Source organism: Eretmochelys imbricata, chromosome 22 (genome assembly GCF_965152235.1).
Source record: "Eretmochelys imbricata isolate rEreImb1 chromosome 22, rEreImb1.hap1, whole genome shotgun sequence".
NCBI lineage: Eukaryota > Metazoa > Chordata > Testudines > Cheloniidae > Eretmochelys > Eretmochelys imbricata.
Window position 1 is genome coordinate 3,967,614 of NC_135593.1, and position 15,626 is coordinate 3,983,239.

Below are 15,626 nucleotides of genomic sequence, written 5' to 3' on the forward strand. Positions count from 1 at the left end.
GATCTGAGTCCCCGCCCGGAGCCTCCTCTCAGCCTTGTGTCTGATGGCGGGGAGGGGGGGGCAAAACCAGGAGACGATCGAGCAGGCTCCGGCTCCCGGGCGCTGCTGGCTGGGCAGTGCCAGAGCGGGGACCCCCCTCCAGCGCCGGGCTCAGCGCTTCCCCCCTCCCACGGGCTCTCCCGGGACACAGGACCAGCCCCTCCCCCGCCTGGGGAGCCCCCCCCCCCGACCTGATCGGCTTGCCCCGCCCCCACCGCTCCCCCCACCTGCTGGAGCCGCCCCACCTGGGCAGCGGGCCCCGCCCCCGACTCCTCCTCCCGCCCCGGGCTGCGCGCCGGCACCTGCCGCGCTCGGCTCTGCTCCGCGGCGGGATGAGCGCGGCGCTGCAGCCGCCCGTGCTGGGAGCCGGCGGGATGGAGCCGCTGCCGCTGGCCCTGGGGCTGGCCGCGCTGCTGGGTGAGTGAGCCGGGCCGGGCCGGGCCGGGCAGCCCGAGGGAGGGGTGGGGATCGCGAGCGGCTGGGCGGCCGGACTCTGCCCGGGGCAGGGACAGGAGCGGTCCCGGGAGGGGAGCCTCTAGCGCCGAGCTCGCCCGGCGTCCCAGCAGGTGCGAGGCGCGGGGAGGGGGCGGGCGTGGCTCAGCCCCCGGCCCCCCAGATCGGGGGGCTCCGCGCCTCCGCGGGGTGTCTTGGCGCTTCCCCCCGCCAGGCACGGGCTGGCTCCGGGCGCAGCCCCGCTCCGGGCTGGGGTGACCGCTCCCCACCGGGAGCCCCGCAATCGGCCCGGGCAGACCCGACCCATTTCGCAAGTTTCCAGCCCCCGGGCAGCTGGAGACGCTTCCCCAGGCTGCCGGCTCAGAGCCGGCCGCGGAGGGCCCCGGACCCCCGGGCAGGTCCGCCTGGCCCTGCTGCGGCGGGGGAGAGGGGTCTGCGCCTGGGGGAGCCATCCCCGGACACTGCAGCTCCGGGCCAGCCTGGGCGCCCTCTCGTCCCATGGCTCTGAGCGGGGCCAGCCCCGGGCGCTTCAGCCGCAGGGCAAAAACCCGTGAGGGCGCCAGGGGTGGAATAATGGATCCCCAGGGGCAGCGCCTCCCTGCCCCCAGGCTGCCCGCGGGTTGGGTCCTGCCTTGAAGCAGGACAGTGGGTGTCCCTGGCGTTTTCAACACCTGGTCTAAGGGTAGCTGTGGATGTTCGCCTTGCCTGGGCCGGAGGACCCAAAATACAGGGGGTAAGGGAAGGGCTGGGTAGCCAAGCCGCTTCCTTACTGAGCATCACTTGTGTGCACAGCATAGCCTGCCTTTACCACCCGCCGCCCTGGAAAGGGTTAAACGCTCTACCCCTGTGCACTGCACACAAGAAGTACACTGGCTTTGGACCCCTACCTGGGTCCAACTGAGCCGAGCTTTCATCAAACACGCCACAGTGTTTCTCTGCACAGGCTGTCGCCCTGGCCAAGTTGAGCTTTCTGCTCCCAGCTGTGGGTCAAACTTTTCTATTTAAGTCTCCGTTGTTTGTAGTGCGGTGAGTGTGCGTTGTCCCTCTTTGTTCCCTGAATGGGGTTTGTTCAAACTTTCCAAACGGAAAGTCACCTTTATGGAAAGAGACCGAGCCCCAGAAATATCAACCAGAAAGGAGAATGTTTTGGAAAGTTACAAGCAACTGAAAACAGGGTTTGAATGAGACCCATTAGGGAACCTTAACTGTCGTAGTCCTAGAGACCCTCCCTGAATGAGAGATTGATTCCAAGCACTGTTAGGATCTGGTCTGATCTCCTGCCTAACCCACGCCACAAAAGTTCGCCCAGAGTTTCCTGCATCAAGCCTGTTAAGTCCTGTCTGATTTAGCGTGGGGTTCGGTGTGCTCTGTACCTGGTGTATCTCTGAGGTCCAGTCATGGAGTTATCAAAATGCTTTTCTGGGTTTGACTGCTAAAGCAGCCTAGGTCTTCCAAATCAATCTGCGTCGGCCGCTGTCTCAAACAGCGGGTGAGATTTGGAAGAATGAGCTGCATTCTAGGCTCATTCAACACGAGCAAATTGCACTGGTGTAACCGCGTCCGCCAGCGGTATGAAAAAGCCACCCCCCTGCACGGCGTAGTGACGCCGCCCTCAGTCCCTGTGTAGACAGTGCTAAGGATGGTGACGGGAGGCCCCCGTCCATCGGCGTGGGAAGCATACACTGAAGTGCTGCAGCACCGCGGCTCTGCTGCTGTTGTGTGTTAAGCGTAGACAAGCCCCTAGTCTGCCTGGGCAGCCCACAGCAGACGTGCAGTGTGTGCCCCTGGATATATCTTCTTGCTGGCAAGGACAGGCAGACAGAGACCTTGTCTGCACTGCAAACGTATGTCGACCTAAGCTACATCCGCGTACAGCCGCTGCGGTTATTACATGGCTGGTGCATGTGCACACTGGACTCCTGGTGTTGGTGGTGCACGTCCTCACCAGGAGCGCTTGCACCGATGCAGCCTGCTTTACTGACGTCCGTGTGAGCTGGTCAGGCATGATGCTCGCCTCTTTAAGACGCAGGACGGTTCAGAAACCTGCAAGCAGGGACGTTCTTTCCTGATCGGTGAATTACCTTTGGGAATGTTGAGATGCTAATAGCGATCGTGGGAAAGCCAGCCTGTCTCTTGATCCCCTGGTTCACGAAGCCGTACACCGGTCACTTCGACAGCACCAAGGAACAATTCACATACAGGTTCAGCAGGTGCAGAATGACAGTCAAATGTGCCTTTGAGTATCTGAAGGGTTGCTGACCGTGGGCGGCAGGTATCATAGGCAGGGGGAGGCTGTGCCTCCCCAAACAGCCTAGTGTAGCCATGCTTTGCCCCCTCCTGCACATCCCAGTGCTCTCCCCTGGCTGGCTTGCCTCCCACTGCCGCAGGGACTTAAGGCAGCTGGGGCTGGGGCCGGGCCCACGCCACCTGGAACACTGGGGCTGGGGATGGCCTGGCTGCCCGGAGCACTGTGGGCACTGCGGCCGCACCACCCGGCCTCCCAGAGACCGGGGCTGGGAGCACAACTGCACGGCACTCCTGGGCTGGCCGCCCAACGCACCAAGGCTGGCCGCTGCTGCTGGGGTTGCGGTGGGGGTGCTACTGCGGGGGAGGGGGGCAAAAGGGAAGGGTGGGCAGAACGGGAGGGGTCAGAGGCTAGCCTTCCCCAACAGCTGTGTCACTGGCTGCCCATGTTGCTGGCGTTGTTTGCTTACAAGATTGGCCTTCAGTGAGAAAAATATCCCAATGGTTATAGCTGCCAGCTGTGTTCTGCATAATATCTGTGAAGCTACAGGGGAAAAGGGTGGCGGTGGAGTGGCTGTTTGCTGAATGTGAACAGCCAGATACCAGGGCTATTAGAAGAGCTCAACATGAAGCTATATGGTTCAGGGAGGCTTTGAAAGACAATTTTAATAGTGTGCCAGAGGAGTGTGTGTTGCTGAAGGGTGCTCTGCCTGGTCCTGCTCATTTTCAGCCCGGTATGAATCTTGTAGTGAGTGCTATGTACGTAGGACTGTAACATTGTCAATGCACCTATAAATAATGTCTGTGGATGATGTTATGGGTTCTGTGACAAAGTGAAGTAACAGGAAATTGGTGAGTGTCAGACCTGCTCAGCACCAGACAGCAAATGTTGTGAACTAATAAAGGTTAATTTTGTTCCAAAAATATAATTTTATTCCGTAACATGAACCAGTAAATTAAAAAAAAAAAATACAAAACTCAATCAATTAAGGGAACAGAACTTTTGAAGGGGAAAGAACACTCATTTCCATTTCAGGTACATATAAACCAACCGTGGCTTTCACAGGTCAGTGTATGTGATGCTGTGAATGTCTTTAATGTCTCCCAAGGTGGAGTGGCAAGGGTAATGCACTGACCCCTGCTGCCACCTGGGATGTTGGGGGCAGGGAGGTATAGGGAGGTCCCGATATTGAATTCTCAATGGGCTGCAGGCGGACGCGAGCATGGGATTGTTGAATCTGCAAGTCTGCCAGAGTCTACAGCATCTCAGTTTGCACAAGCACCTCCTCCTGCACATTCCTCTCCTTTACCTGCACCTTTCTCCTCTCCACTCCGTCCTTCTCCAGGCTGTCCGCAGTGGTGATCCTCCAGGCCCTGTGCTCCTTCCCCGATGCAGCATTGGCTTGCAGAATCTCCTGGAACATGTGACCCCAAGTCCTCTTCCTCCTCCTCTTTTAGCACCACATTGCTTGTTGGCCTCCCTGGCCTTCTGGTACTCCTGCTGCAGCTCCTTGGGTCTCACGCAGTGCTGCTGCGGGCCCCTGTTGTAGCCGTTCTCCTGCCTCCCCCAAGCAATCTGCTCGTAGATGTCCATGTTTCTGTGGCTGAGCTCTTTTTGCACAGCCTCTTCTCCCCACTGGCCCAGGAGATGCAGTATCTTCTGTCCGCTCCAGGCAGGAGCGCGTCTGCAGCGTCTAGCTGGCATGGTCAGCTGGGCGGTTACACTCAACAATGGAGAAGTGCCAGGTGCTTACCACACTAGGCAACCAAAGATTTCAAAAATACTCAGGGCTTCAATGGGGAGGGCAGTGGAGTTCACAACTGTGACCAGTGTGGTCACTGCGGGGCATTGTGGGACAGCTCGTGGAGGCCAGTAACAGCCAGTGTAAGTAAGGCAGTGTCTACACTATCCCTGTTGACCAAACCACATTGGCCGTGACTCCGCTGCTCTGGGCGCTGATGTTATTAAGTCAGCGTACCAGGGCACTTACGTCTGTGGGAGCCAAATGTAAGTGAAGACCAGAGGTGGGCAAACTACGGCTCGCGGGCCACCTCCGGCCTGCGGGACCCTCCTGCCCAGCCCCTGAGCTCCTGGCCCGGGAGGCTCAGCTCACGGTGCTGCTGGCACAATGCTCCGGGCGGCGGGGCTGCGAGCTCTTGCCGGGCAGCGCAGCTGCGGGGCCGCGGCCTGACCCGGTGCTCTGTGATGCGCGGTGCGTGGCTGGCTCCATCCGGGCGGCGCGGCTGTAGCAACCCCAGCCCCCAGTGCTCCAGGCAGCGCGGTAAGGGGGCAGGGGGCGGGGGTTGGATAGAGGGCAGGGGAGTTCGGGGTGGTGGTCGGGGCGGGGAACGGGGGTTGAATGGGGGCAGGGGTCCTGGGGGGGGGGAGGCAGGAAGGAGAGGGGCGGGGGTCCGGGGGGCAGTCAGGGACAGGGAGGGATGGACGGGGCGGGGGTCCGGGGGGCGGTCAGGGACAGGGAGGGATGGACGGGGCGGGGGTCCGGGGGGCGGTCAGGGACAGGGAGGGATGGACGGGGCGGGGGTCCGGGGGGCGGTCAGGGACAGGGAGGGATGGATGGGGCGGGGGTCCGGGGGGCGGTCAGGGACAGGGAGGGATGGACGCGGCGGGGGTCCGGGGGGCGGTCAGGGACAGGGAGGGATGGACGCGGCAGGGGTCCCGGGGAGGCCGTCAGGGAACAGGAGGGTTGGATGGGGCAGGGGTCTCGGGGGGCAAGAAGCGGGGGGGGGTGTCGGATGGGGGTGGGGGCCAGGCCATGCCTGGCTGTTTGGGGAGGCACAGCCTCCCCTAACTAGCCCTCCGTACAATTTCGGAAACCTGATGTGGCCCTCAGGCCAAAAAGTTTGCCCATCCCTGGTGTAGACACATGCACAGCTCAGTTGACTTACACTGCCTTGTGTCGACCTAACCGTATAGCGTAGACCAGGCCGCTTGGAGAGCAGGTGGAGGCTGCAGTGATAGACGCCATTTCTGCTGTGCCGCTTTTTACTATGCTTTGCCTTTTACCATTTGTGGTTCCCACAACCCTCCCTTGCCTGAAATGTTCTCTTGTCTTGGTTTGGCTTGATCTAATTTAGATGGCAATCTGCAGGACGTAGCATGTGGTTAATCTGTTTGTAGGGCACTGTGTAAGTGTGTCTGGGCCTTTATAAATGATTTGTGACGATATAGCTTATAGAGTCCGTGACAGCGCTAAGCCCATTAAAAATGCTACCCTACAGATTCCCACCCTGGAATTGCTGAAATCACCGAGAGCTGGGAAAGGAAGTTACTTTTTAGCAACTGAAAAGTTTTGAAGCTAATTGTGAATTAACCGCGCTCACATCTGTGATGATCACAGCATTGGCAATCTTATTCCGTGTGGGCTCACTTGGGAAACGTGAAGTCTGTCACTTTCCTTCATTTGGCACGGTTGGTGAAATCTGTGCGTGTACTGGAGTGGGGTTTCTATCTCGCTAGTGTAAAGAGGTGAGTTCTCAGGCAGCCCTACCTCCTGCTGGCTTCTTTCCTTCACCCCTGGCCCTCGACACCAGGCCTGTCCCACCAGCTCTCCAGTGTTGCAGGGGCCGGGAGGCAGGCTATGTCCTGGACCCAGGCTGATGATTGGTTGCCATAATCTTTCCAGTAACGGTCTGGACCATTGCAATGATCTGACTGTAAAATAGAGCCAGCCTTCTGAGGCTGGGGTGGGTATGCAGTGTAACCCTCCCACGAGGTTTAACGCCATGTGACTGGCCCGTGGTAACTGATGCTGAGCTACCCTACTTTAGCTATCGCAGGAAGGACCTTTCGGAGCCTCTCTGGTGCTGGAGGGGGGGTTCTGCTCTCCGGAAGGGACTGCCTGGTTCGATACATTGTTGCAACACAGGAGAATTGAACAAGAGAATCAGGAAACTCCTCCTAAGAGCCAGCTGCACCAGGCTGTGGAGTCCCCCCTCCCCCAAAGGTCGTGGCAGTAGCTTAGGATGTTAACAAGATTGTGCTGTAAGGAACAGTCCTGCACTGGGCCCTGGGGAATGGGAGTGACTGTCTATTTCCAGTTCTAATTTCCATGATCCTGTTGTAACGCTCTGAGGCACGTCCAGAGCCATTGCGCAAAGAGCGTGTAAAGTTCCAAGGTTTAACCCGGGGGGGGGGGGGGGCGGGAGGGGGGGACAGGGAGGGGGATGGTTGTGACAAGGCAGACTCCATAGCCAGAGCCCTCCGTAGCTTGGGGGTCTAAAATTTCAATGAGTTTTCTCCCTGGCGAAGCCTGATCCGTACTTTCTAGCAAAGGGGCAAGACCCGCACGAGATGAAACTTCAAAAACAGACTCCGACGAGAGACTGCTGAATTAGAATTCATTTGCAAACTGGATACAATTAATTTAGGCTTGAATAGAGACTGGAGTGGATGTGTCATTACACAAAGTAAAACTATTTCCCCATGTTTATTTCCCACCCCGCACTGCTCCTCAGAGGTTCCTGTTAACTGCAGGCAATGAACCACCTTGATTATCACTACAAAAGGTTCCCTCCCCTCCCCTTCCCCCCCCCCCCCCCGCTAATAATAGCTCACCTTACCTGATCACTCTCCTTACACAGTGTATGGTAACACCCATTGTTTCATGTTCTCTGTGTATAAAAAATCTCCCCACTGTATTTTCCACTGAATGCATCCTATGAAGTGAGCTGTAGCTCACGAAAGCTTATGCTCAAATAAATTTGTTAGTCTCTAAGGTGCCACAAGTCCTCCTGTTCTTTTTGGGGATACCGACTAACACGGCTGCTACTCTGAAACCTGTTTGGAGTTATTTCCTTGTGGCACTGTTTCTGGACCCTTCCTGCAGCTAGCACTGCACTAAGGACAGAAGCTGGCAGGTGCATCATCGATGTAATGGGTTTTCAGCTTCAAATATAAGTCTCTCTAAATGACTCTAAAAAGCTCTTTTCAGTCATCTCTAATGTACATGCAGTCAGATCCCAGGGACACCCAGACCCTCACCAGAGGCTGCTGTTTCTTCCAAGAGCCCCTCTCTTCATGGTCTTGTTTGCAAATTGAAGTCAGTTACCTGGAAACCAGATTGACACTGGTTGTAGTACCTGCAAGGCCTGGGATGGGGGCTAGGCATTGCATTATATCTGCAGCGTATCTATGCTTAACTGGAGCCTAAATTCCACCCCAATGTAAAAATATTGAGCTAAACCAGCTCCTTGTGCAATGAATGCCTAGCATAAAGTCATTCCCCGCTCCGCCCCCACCCCTGGCTGGGGCGCTAGGTGCCATCGTAACAAGAGACAGTTCTTTATTGTTTGAGAACCTCATCACCACATTCCTGTAAACTTGCGAATGCTGATTCAAAAGCCTGGTCTGTAGAAATGTTTTCATTTTTCTTTCAAATTCCCTGGAATAGAGAGAGATTGTGAATTCATCCATCTGCAAAGGGGGAGGGACCAACGCAAAAATGGAGTAAGGGAAACGGGCATCACTTCTGAAGCTGGCCTGCCTGAGAGCCTAGATTCCAGATGAAATCGTCCCAGTGCTTCACCAATTTTCTTGTTCTGGAAATACAAGGAAAATGCAACAACAGAATTAAACTTTGTGTCAAACTAATTGTCTCTTTCTTCCGTTTGGCGCAGCAAGAGTTAACGCAAGTCAGCCAACTTCTATCTAGAGTAGAGAAGTCACATTTTTCATGAATTTTACTCTCTTGAGTATAATGCTCCTTCTGCCCCAGGGTCGTGAGAAATGCAGTGGGGGACTTTCTCAACATGCACTGCTCCTAAGGCCAGCTCCTCATATCTTCATTTATAAATAGTCACTGCCCACAAACAGCCAAACTTTCTACGCCCCTGAGTCAGGGAAGGGAGGTTCCTGTTAGTGCATATTCCTCTTCTTAAAGGCTAATAATGGGGTCCATTCCAGAAAACATCACTTTGGCCTCCCTCAAAGTCCTTTTTTTTAGGATTTTCCCCCACTTGGGTCTCCTGTGATGCTTGCTCCTGAGCAAGGGTCCATCATGCTAATACCGGTGCTTCTAGGAGAGCGCTTGTCTCTTGGTTTAATTTCTGTCTCGGTTTCACATCGCGTAATCATCTTAATCCTATAGAGCGAGGTCATCAAAAGAAATCCGTCTTCATCCTTTAATTCCCAAATGTTTAATAGCTTATAGGGTGGAAATCTGATTGGGGGAGTGCACTCCGGAATTAGGAAGCACTGCAAAATGTCGGAAGTCTCTTTTCTGTGACCTTTCCAGTTTTATGGTGAGGCTTTTGTTGGACCTTGAAATATCCCGACTGGTCTCAGGACCAGAAATCCAAAGCATGATGTCCCCGCTTAAAATCTTGGAGGAGGCTTGCTCCTACCGTTCAGCCAGATGGGGTCAGAGCTGGTTTGTTAACTAATCCTAGTTTCACTTGCAACTAAATGATACGCCTAGTGTGATACGTTATATAATCCGCACACACGCATCAGTGCAGTTCCTCCTATGGATACTGGTAACTGACCCGGCCAAACGCTGAAGGGCATTGATCACTACTGCACTGGCCAGTCAAACCCAGACCCTGTAAAGCAGGAGTCAATATCGTCAGGCTGTAACGAAACTAGTACCCCAATAGCTCACCCTCTCCCCTGGCTTTTATTTAATTCTGCTTAACTTGGTAGATCATGCTCTTTGTCTTTAAGGCTGTTTCTGGCTCTGTGGAGGAGGAGCGCTTTGCCCTGGGCTCCTGAGATTCTCCATATTTACCGGAGCATCGTCAGTAGCATGTGATGCCAGGGGCCGTGGCCACAGCCTGATGTTATGCTGTGTTTTGGGTTTACACGTCCTTCTCATTTCCTGCCTGCCCTGCAAATGCCCATTTCCATTGGCTGGTGGCATCTACCCTCTGTGCCCTCCCAATCCTGCTGATGCCCTACAGCGGCCATAGCATGAGCTGGAGAGCATGTGCCTTTCCTCTGGGCATGTCGCAGCTTGTGCCAGACAGGTGTCCTCAGTGCTGGGGGCCTGGATGCCATCTGTGAGGGAGGAGGTTGTCTGAAATGCCAGTGGCTGCCTGGGCTCTGTTTGACTTCCCCCGCATACTCACGCCAGGCCAGCTGCAAACTCTGCCACACACCCAGACCCTGAGCGGGGTTTGCCCTGCGATGGCACCTCGTGGCCCTGGAGGCTGCTGTGGCAGCGAGGGCAGGGAGAGTGACTCCTCCGTTCTCAGCACTGGGCCAGGCAGCATGGAGCTGGCAGGGGATGGGAGAGGGAGTAGGCTGGGGAGGTTGCTCCCTAGAGCCCCATTTTCTCCCTCCCTGTTTGACCCTAGAGGGCCTCACAGGCCACTGTGCCCCTGGATGAATTTGTGTTTGTGCACAGGGACTAGGAGCTCTGTCCTATTGAAACACCTGGGGCCCTGGACAGCTACTTGCTGTCAGTATATGTGGTTATCAGCTGATGTCTGTGGATAGGACCCCAGGGCACAAGGAATGCAGGAGGCTGAGGTTTTTGGCGACCTGGCAGTGAGAAGTCTAACCATAGAGAGTTCTGTCTCAATTCTAGCTTCTCCTATGGCGTTACGTGCAGTCTCTCCTCTTGTAAGTGTGTCCTAGAGCGATGGCCGGAGCTTTGCTCTGTGCTGTGTGACAGAACTGGCCCTGGCCCTGGCCCTGGCCCTGGCCCTGAGACGCTTTCCTGGCACACTGAGAAGTGTGACAGCTGCCACGATGGCCGACACTGGGGACTGAACCAGGGACCTCCAGAGCTGAAAGAAGGAGCCTCTCCAGCTTTATTTAAAGAGCCAGGCTCTGTAGCTGCAGCACTACATCCCGTGTGGACTGGTTCTTGGGGGCTGGGGGGGCAACACTTGCTGGCCAACAAGGTACCCTGCACCACCCAGGGGCTGACAGATGCCTGGAGTTCTCATCACGTCTGTAATTCTGACTTTTAAGGAAAATAAACCCAGCAGAGAGAGACTGAACAGAATCTAGCCCGCGTTAACTGCTGTAAAAAACGCCGCAGTCCAGTCCAATCCCAGCAAAGCAAATGCACACGGCGGGCAGGGGAGGCCCCTGGGGTGAGTGCCTGGGCAGGAAGGAGACCAAGCTGTGCATCGTTTGTATAGACCTGTATTTTCCAAAGCGTTCAGTGATTGGGGGGCTCCAGCTCGAAACCCCTGAAAGGGGCCTGATGTGCAGAGCAGAGGTGCTCAGCACTTCTGGAAAATCAAGTGCAGTTAAGGTGTAAAATTGGGCTCCCAGAATCTCTGGTCACTTGAAAACTTGGGCCATTTGCCTCTTGCGGGTAGAGGCCAGTAATATAGCGGTGGGGATTCCCCATCTGTCTTCACTGCATGCAGTTCAGGCCAGGGGTGCCCCGTATCGCCATGCCCTAATATTGGGTCAGTCTGTATCCGTGGGTTCTGTTATTTTGGTTGGACTAGGCCTGGCTGAATCCAGCAGGGATTGGAGTTGGCCATCCAAGATGGTACCAGCGCCGCAGCTGGTCCGAGAGAGGGACCTCAGCAGGGCTTTGCCTGCAGGCAGCCCCCAGCTGAAGCCTTAGGGCTGCCACTCCAGAGGCATTCCTGCCTCTACTGACCTCGCTGCCCCCACTGGGGTTACCGTGTTCTGGCTGGTTCCAGGCCCTCCGAGGGAGGGCAGAAAGGTCTTGCACACAGAGGCTCCGCTCAGGCAGCGTGGAGGCCAGGGGCCTGAAGAACCATGGCTGGGAAGGAAGGGTTTGAGGCAAGGTGGAGTGGGATGGGGATTTCTCCTCCCCCTGGCTGTAGGTGAATCTGACCTGGGCACTGCACATGAAGTTGGTGCCTGGGAGAGAGTATCTGGGGCTCCCAGCAACAGCCTCTGAGTGGGGAAAAGGTGCCATAGCTGGGAATCTCATGTCCTCTACAGGCAGACCTGTCTTCCTGTCAGGCCCCCCTTCCCTCCAGGGAGAGGGGGAGACACCCTGCAGAGAGAAATGGCATAGGAGCTCCTGGGTGCTGAGCACTTGTGAAAATCTGGGGTGACTCTCTGGGCCCCATCTGTGAAATGGGGGTGATGGCGCTTGCCCCGCTCCACCTCGGCCGGGTCTGTTTAGCGCGCCAGTGCCCAGCCCGGTCCCCTGGCAGGGTCACCATGTGCTGCTGTAGGGCCCAGTAGCCCAACGAAAAGGGGACATGCCGAATCCATGAAGGAAACGGGGCTAGAAGGGCATCAGCCTGGCTTTAAAAACCCAGGTGTCCGATCTCTGTGCTGTCTGCTCGCGGTGCAGAGAAGGTACCTGTCTGCTGTCTGTCTGTCCAGCCTTCGCTAAAGGTTTCCCATGGGCCAGGCAGATGCTTGAATGGTAGGGTTGCCTACCCAGGGAAGTTAATTCAGACTGAGGTAGTGCATGCATTTAAAGCAGCATTCTGTGTGGACCCTCTTATTCCAGAAGGAGAGCGTCCACACAGGGACGTCGTCAGGAATAACTCCCCTGGCAACAAGCCCTACCTCTCTGGGTCTGGAGTACAAGTCGCACCAGGGAACAAGGGCCGGGCACGCGTGGTGTTCTGACTGCCTTGACTTCGCTGAAGTCAGCAGTCCAAAGTGTGCTCTGCTGCACCTCGGACATAATTCACACTGTGAACTTTTTAAAGCTGTATTAATTTATATGGGCATAAGCAAATAACGCCTGCAAAGAGCTGCCAGAAGTCCCCTATGGGCGGCATCACTAGCCCCAAGGGTTCAGAAATTGAGTAAGCTCCTCAAAATCACAAGGCTTCAGAAATAACCCTTGAGCGCTGATTGTCTCTGTGTTGAAGCCTTTAGGGTCATTCACACTTGAAACTTTTCTCTGCAACCATGATATTCCTGTTTGATTAAGGAAAGCCAAGAGTCTCCCCTAATCCCCTGACTCCAGGAGCTGGGGCTCCAAGGAAAAGGCCAGATGTGGCGAGGCTCCTGATGAAATGGGGAGAGTTGCTGAGGCTGTGGGGTGCCAGGGCTGCTGCTGCCCCACTGATTTGGCTGTGTTTGCAGTGACCCCTGTTGCTGACGCTGTGAAACTGAAACTCTGACTCCTTCCCAGCAGTGCCAATGCCAGGAAGAGGGCTTTAAACCAGCAGATGGGCTGGGATGTCAGCAAGGTCAGTGACTTGTCTGGGACATACAGCTCCCGAGGCCGGATGTGAATCAACCCTGGTTCTCCCCAGGCCCTCAGCAGAGTGTGCGGCTAGGGGCTGGACGGTTAGCTCTGCTACTCCCCTTCCTGCCCAGCACTTACAGCCATGGTCAGGCACAGGGAAGGGGAGAGTCCATTGTTGTCCCCTCTCCTGGGAGAGAGTAACAAGTCCTCTGCCCCTCTGCAGAGAGAGAACCACAAGGGTCATCGAACCTATCCCCCTGCCAAGGTGCAGGATTTGATGAGTCTAAAAAGCTAGCCCATGGATGGAGTAAGTCCATCTTTCCAGGCCTCCTCTGAACCCTGAGACGTGAGGGGCAGGGCTGATGGCAGGAGAGAGGGGACCCGCGGGAGGTATTTCGCAGAAAGGAGAGGTTGGCTAGAAAGGAGTGGGGATCTCCAGAATGAAGGGGGTGAAATAGTACAGCTAGATTCCAGGGCTATTCCTCCTGCCCTGAGAGGTTTAATAATTCTTCATCATATTTAAATAGCCAGATGTGCATCCTAGTTAGTGACTGGGTCTATTTCTACCAGTGCCTCATCAGTACAGCGCAGGCAAGGCCTGTGTTATCATTAAACTCATTCAGACTGCAAGCTCTTTGGAGCAGAGATCGTCTCACTGTGTTTGTACAGCCCCTAGCACAATGGGGCACTGTTCTCTGTCGGGGGAACTTCTACCCACTACTGCGATACAATACCCTGGAGCTGGACACACGACGTGTTATCTACAGTCGTATGCAAAATTGTATGAGAAGTAGCATGTGAGCTGTACTGTACGTGCATGCTCACAAGGGGCAGAATTACGGCTGATGACTGGTAAAAGCTGGATGAAACCTTGTTATGGGTTGAGTGAAAACCTCATGCAAACTGATGTGTGAACGAGACCACTGAAGAGAGTTGTTGGAAGGCAGGTAAGGGGCCACACCTAAAACAAACCTTCAAAGCCTGCCCAGAAACTAGCTTCGGGTGGGCAGAGAGTTGGGCTGGGTATTGTGTGCCCAGGAGAACAGACAAAAGAGAAGTGACAAGAACACAGGGAGAGGGAGAGGCAAGAAAGCCGAGCAGGAGCCTGGGAGCACAGTGCAGCCCTGGAACAAGCTAGAGAGCTCTTGGCTTTGGTGTTGGCTCAAGAGCCTTGGGGCTGGAGCTAAGAAACGGGTCCTCTTGTTCCTGGTTCCTTCTGCATTCGGAGGCCCAGGACTTTGTACGTTCCTTGTAAATAAACAAGCTTGCGTAAAAGAGAATACCAGACTCTTTCAGTTTCTCCTACCAATGGGAACGTTCGGGGCCCTGAACTTCAATTAGCCGCTTGGGTCACAAAGGGGCCAACAATTGGAATATTGAATACAGTGTTTCCTGGCTTTTGAGTGGCTAACATTCCATTCAAGTCTCTCTTGGCCTGGATTTAATAAGATGTTTTTCCAGCATATCCGAGGCAGTAGTGGAGGTGAGGGATTCTTTGCAGATGTGACTGTGGCAGGAGCTCTGAGGGGAGCGTGAGATCAGTACAAGGTTTCAGTTGGTTTTTGTTAGATGCGCAAACCTTGGTGGGGGAGCGTGTGAGCGGCAGCCTGGGAGTTCTTTGCTTGTCGCTGTTTCGTGCCCTGCGCCGGTCTGGAAACGTGACGCTGTAGCCAGTAGAGTGAGCGTCTCTAGGATTCCCTCCTGGCTCCTCGGCCAGAGGGACTGCCACCACCACCGCAGACTGAGATGACGGGCTGGGGACTCCCCATGGAATTGGTGGGGATGCAAAACGTTTCTTAACCTACGTCCATGGAACGCCCTGTGAGGTTCACCCTCAGTGAGGCTGGGAGGAGCTGGGCTCAGCAGAGTGGGGCTGCAGTCCTGGGAACTGCCTGCCCCCCAAATTCCTCTTCCACCCAAGCATGGTGGGCAGCCCACCAGAAAGATGAGGAGGGTGAGATGGGAAGGAGAGGCAGGCTGGGGGAGTGGAGGGAACTCGGGAGAGTTGGGGCACATGAGCCATAGGAGCAGAGAAGGCTGTGACTCTGGTGAGGGGACCCAGGGCCTGGTCAGTCTCAGGGTAGCTGGAGTTTTTTGCATTGCTTTTTGAGCAGATAGGTCTTGGAACTAGGCCTGCTCTTTTTGAAGTCTTTGGCAAAATTCCTGTTGCCTTTGCTGGGAGAAGGGTTGGCCCCTAGGAGTCCATGGAGAAAGGAAAAAAATCCTGCCCTGCCCTTGTGTGGCCCTCTCCAGCATGCAAAGCTACTCCTGAGCATCAGCATTCTGCCCGGGTAGCGTTGGGAACCCGCCGTACACAGGTGCAAACAACAGGAGGGGATGGCAACCTTCTGGTTCTGGAGCTGCTAGATCCCTCTCAGGGAATTGTTCCTGGCTTTTCTGTGAAACCAGGGTGGCTAAAAACTTACACTTTGTTGAAAACAAAAACCAAGAGTCTTTCATCATCCCCTGACTCCAGGAGCTGGAGCTTCAGGAAAACCTTGGCTATTGTGAGACAAGGCACCCCTGAAAGGCAAGGGAGAATCTCTTGACAAGTAGCTCACTGTCACTCGACAAGACTGTCCCTCTTTGAAATAGAGAGAAAGAGGGAGAGAACAATCTTCAGCAGCTGACCTGGCCCCTTTAACACGGAGGCAGTTTGGGGACTTGCAGTCTGCTTCCTTCTTGTGAAGGATAAAGTGTCCATATGGTCACAAGGAAAAACAAAGTGAGATCAGGGTGGTCAACTGAGGCTAATGCGAGGCTAATGTCATCTTACTG

The 15,626-nt window shown here is 55.3% G+C and overlaps 1 protein-coding gene across 1 annotated transcript in view; it reads left to right on the forward strand.

Annotated features, from left to right (window-relative positions):
* Nucleotides 1–384: 384 nt before the first annotated feature.
* The window catches only part of ESAM (endothelial cell adhesion molecule), a 93,461-nt gene continuing 78,219 nt past the window's right edge, over nt 385–15,626 (forward strand). Inside the window, exon 1 of the mRNA XM_077839907.1 lies at nt 385–456. Within this exon, the coding sequence (XP_077696033.1) occupies nt 414–456 (43 nt within the window). The 5' untranslated portion in view covers nt 385–413. The remainder of the gene's footprint in view (nt 457–15,626) is intronic.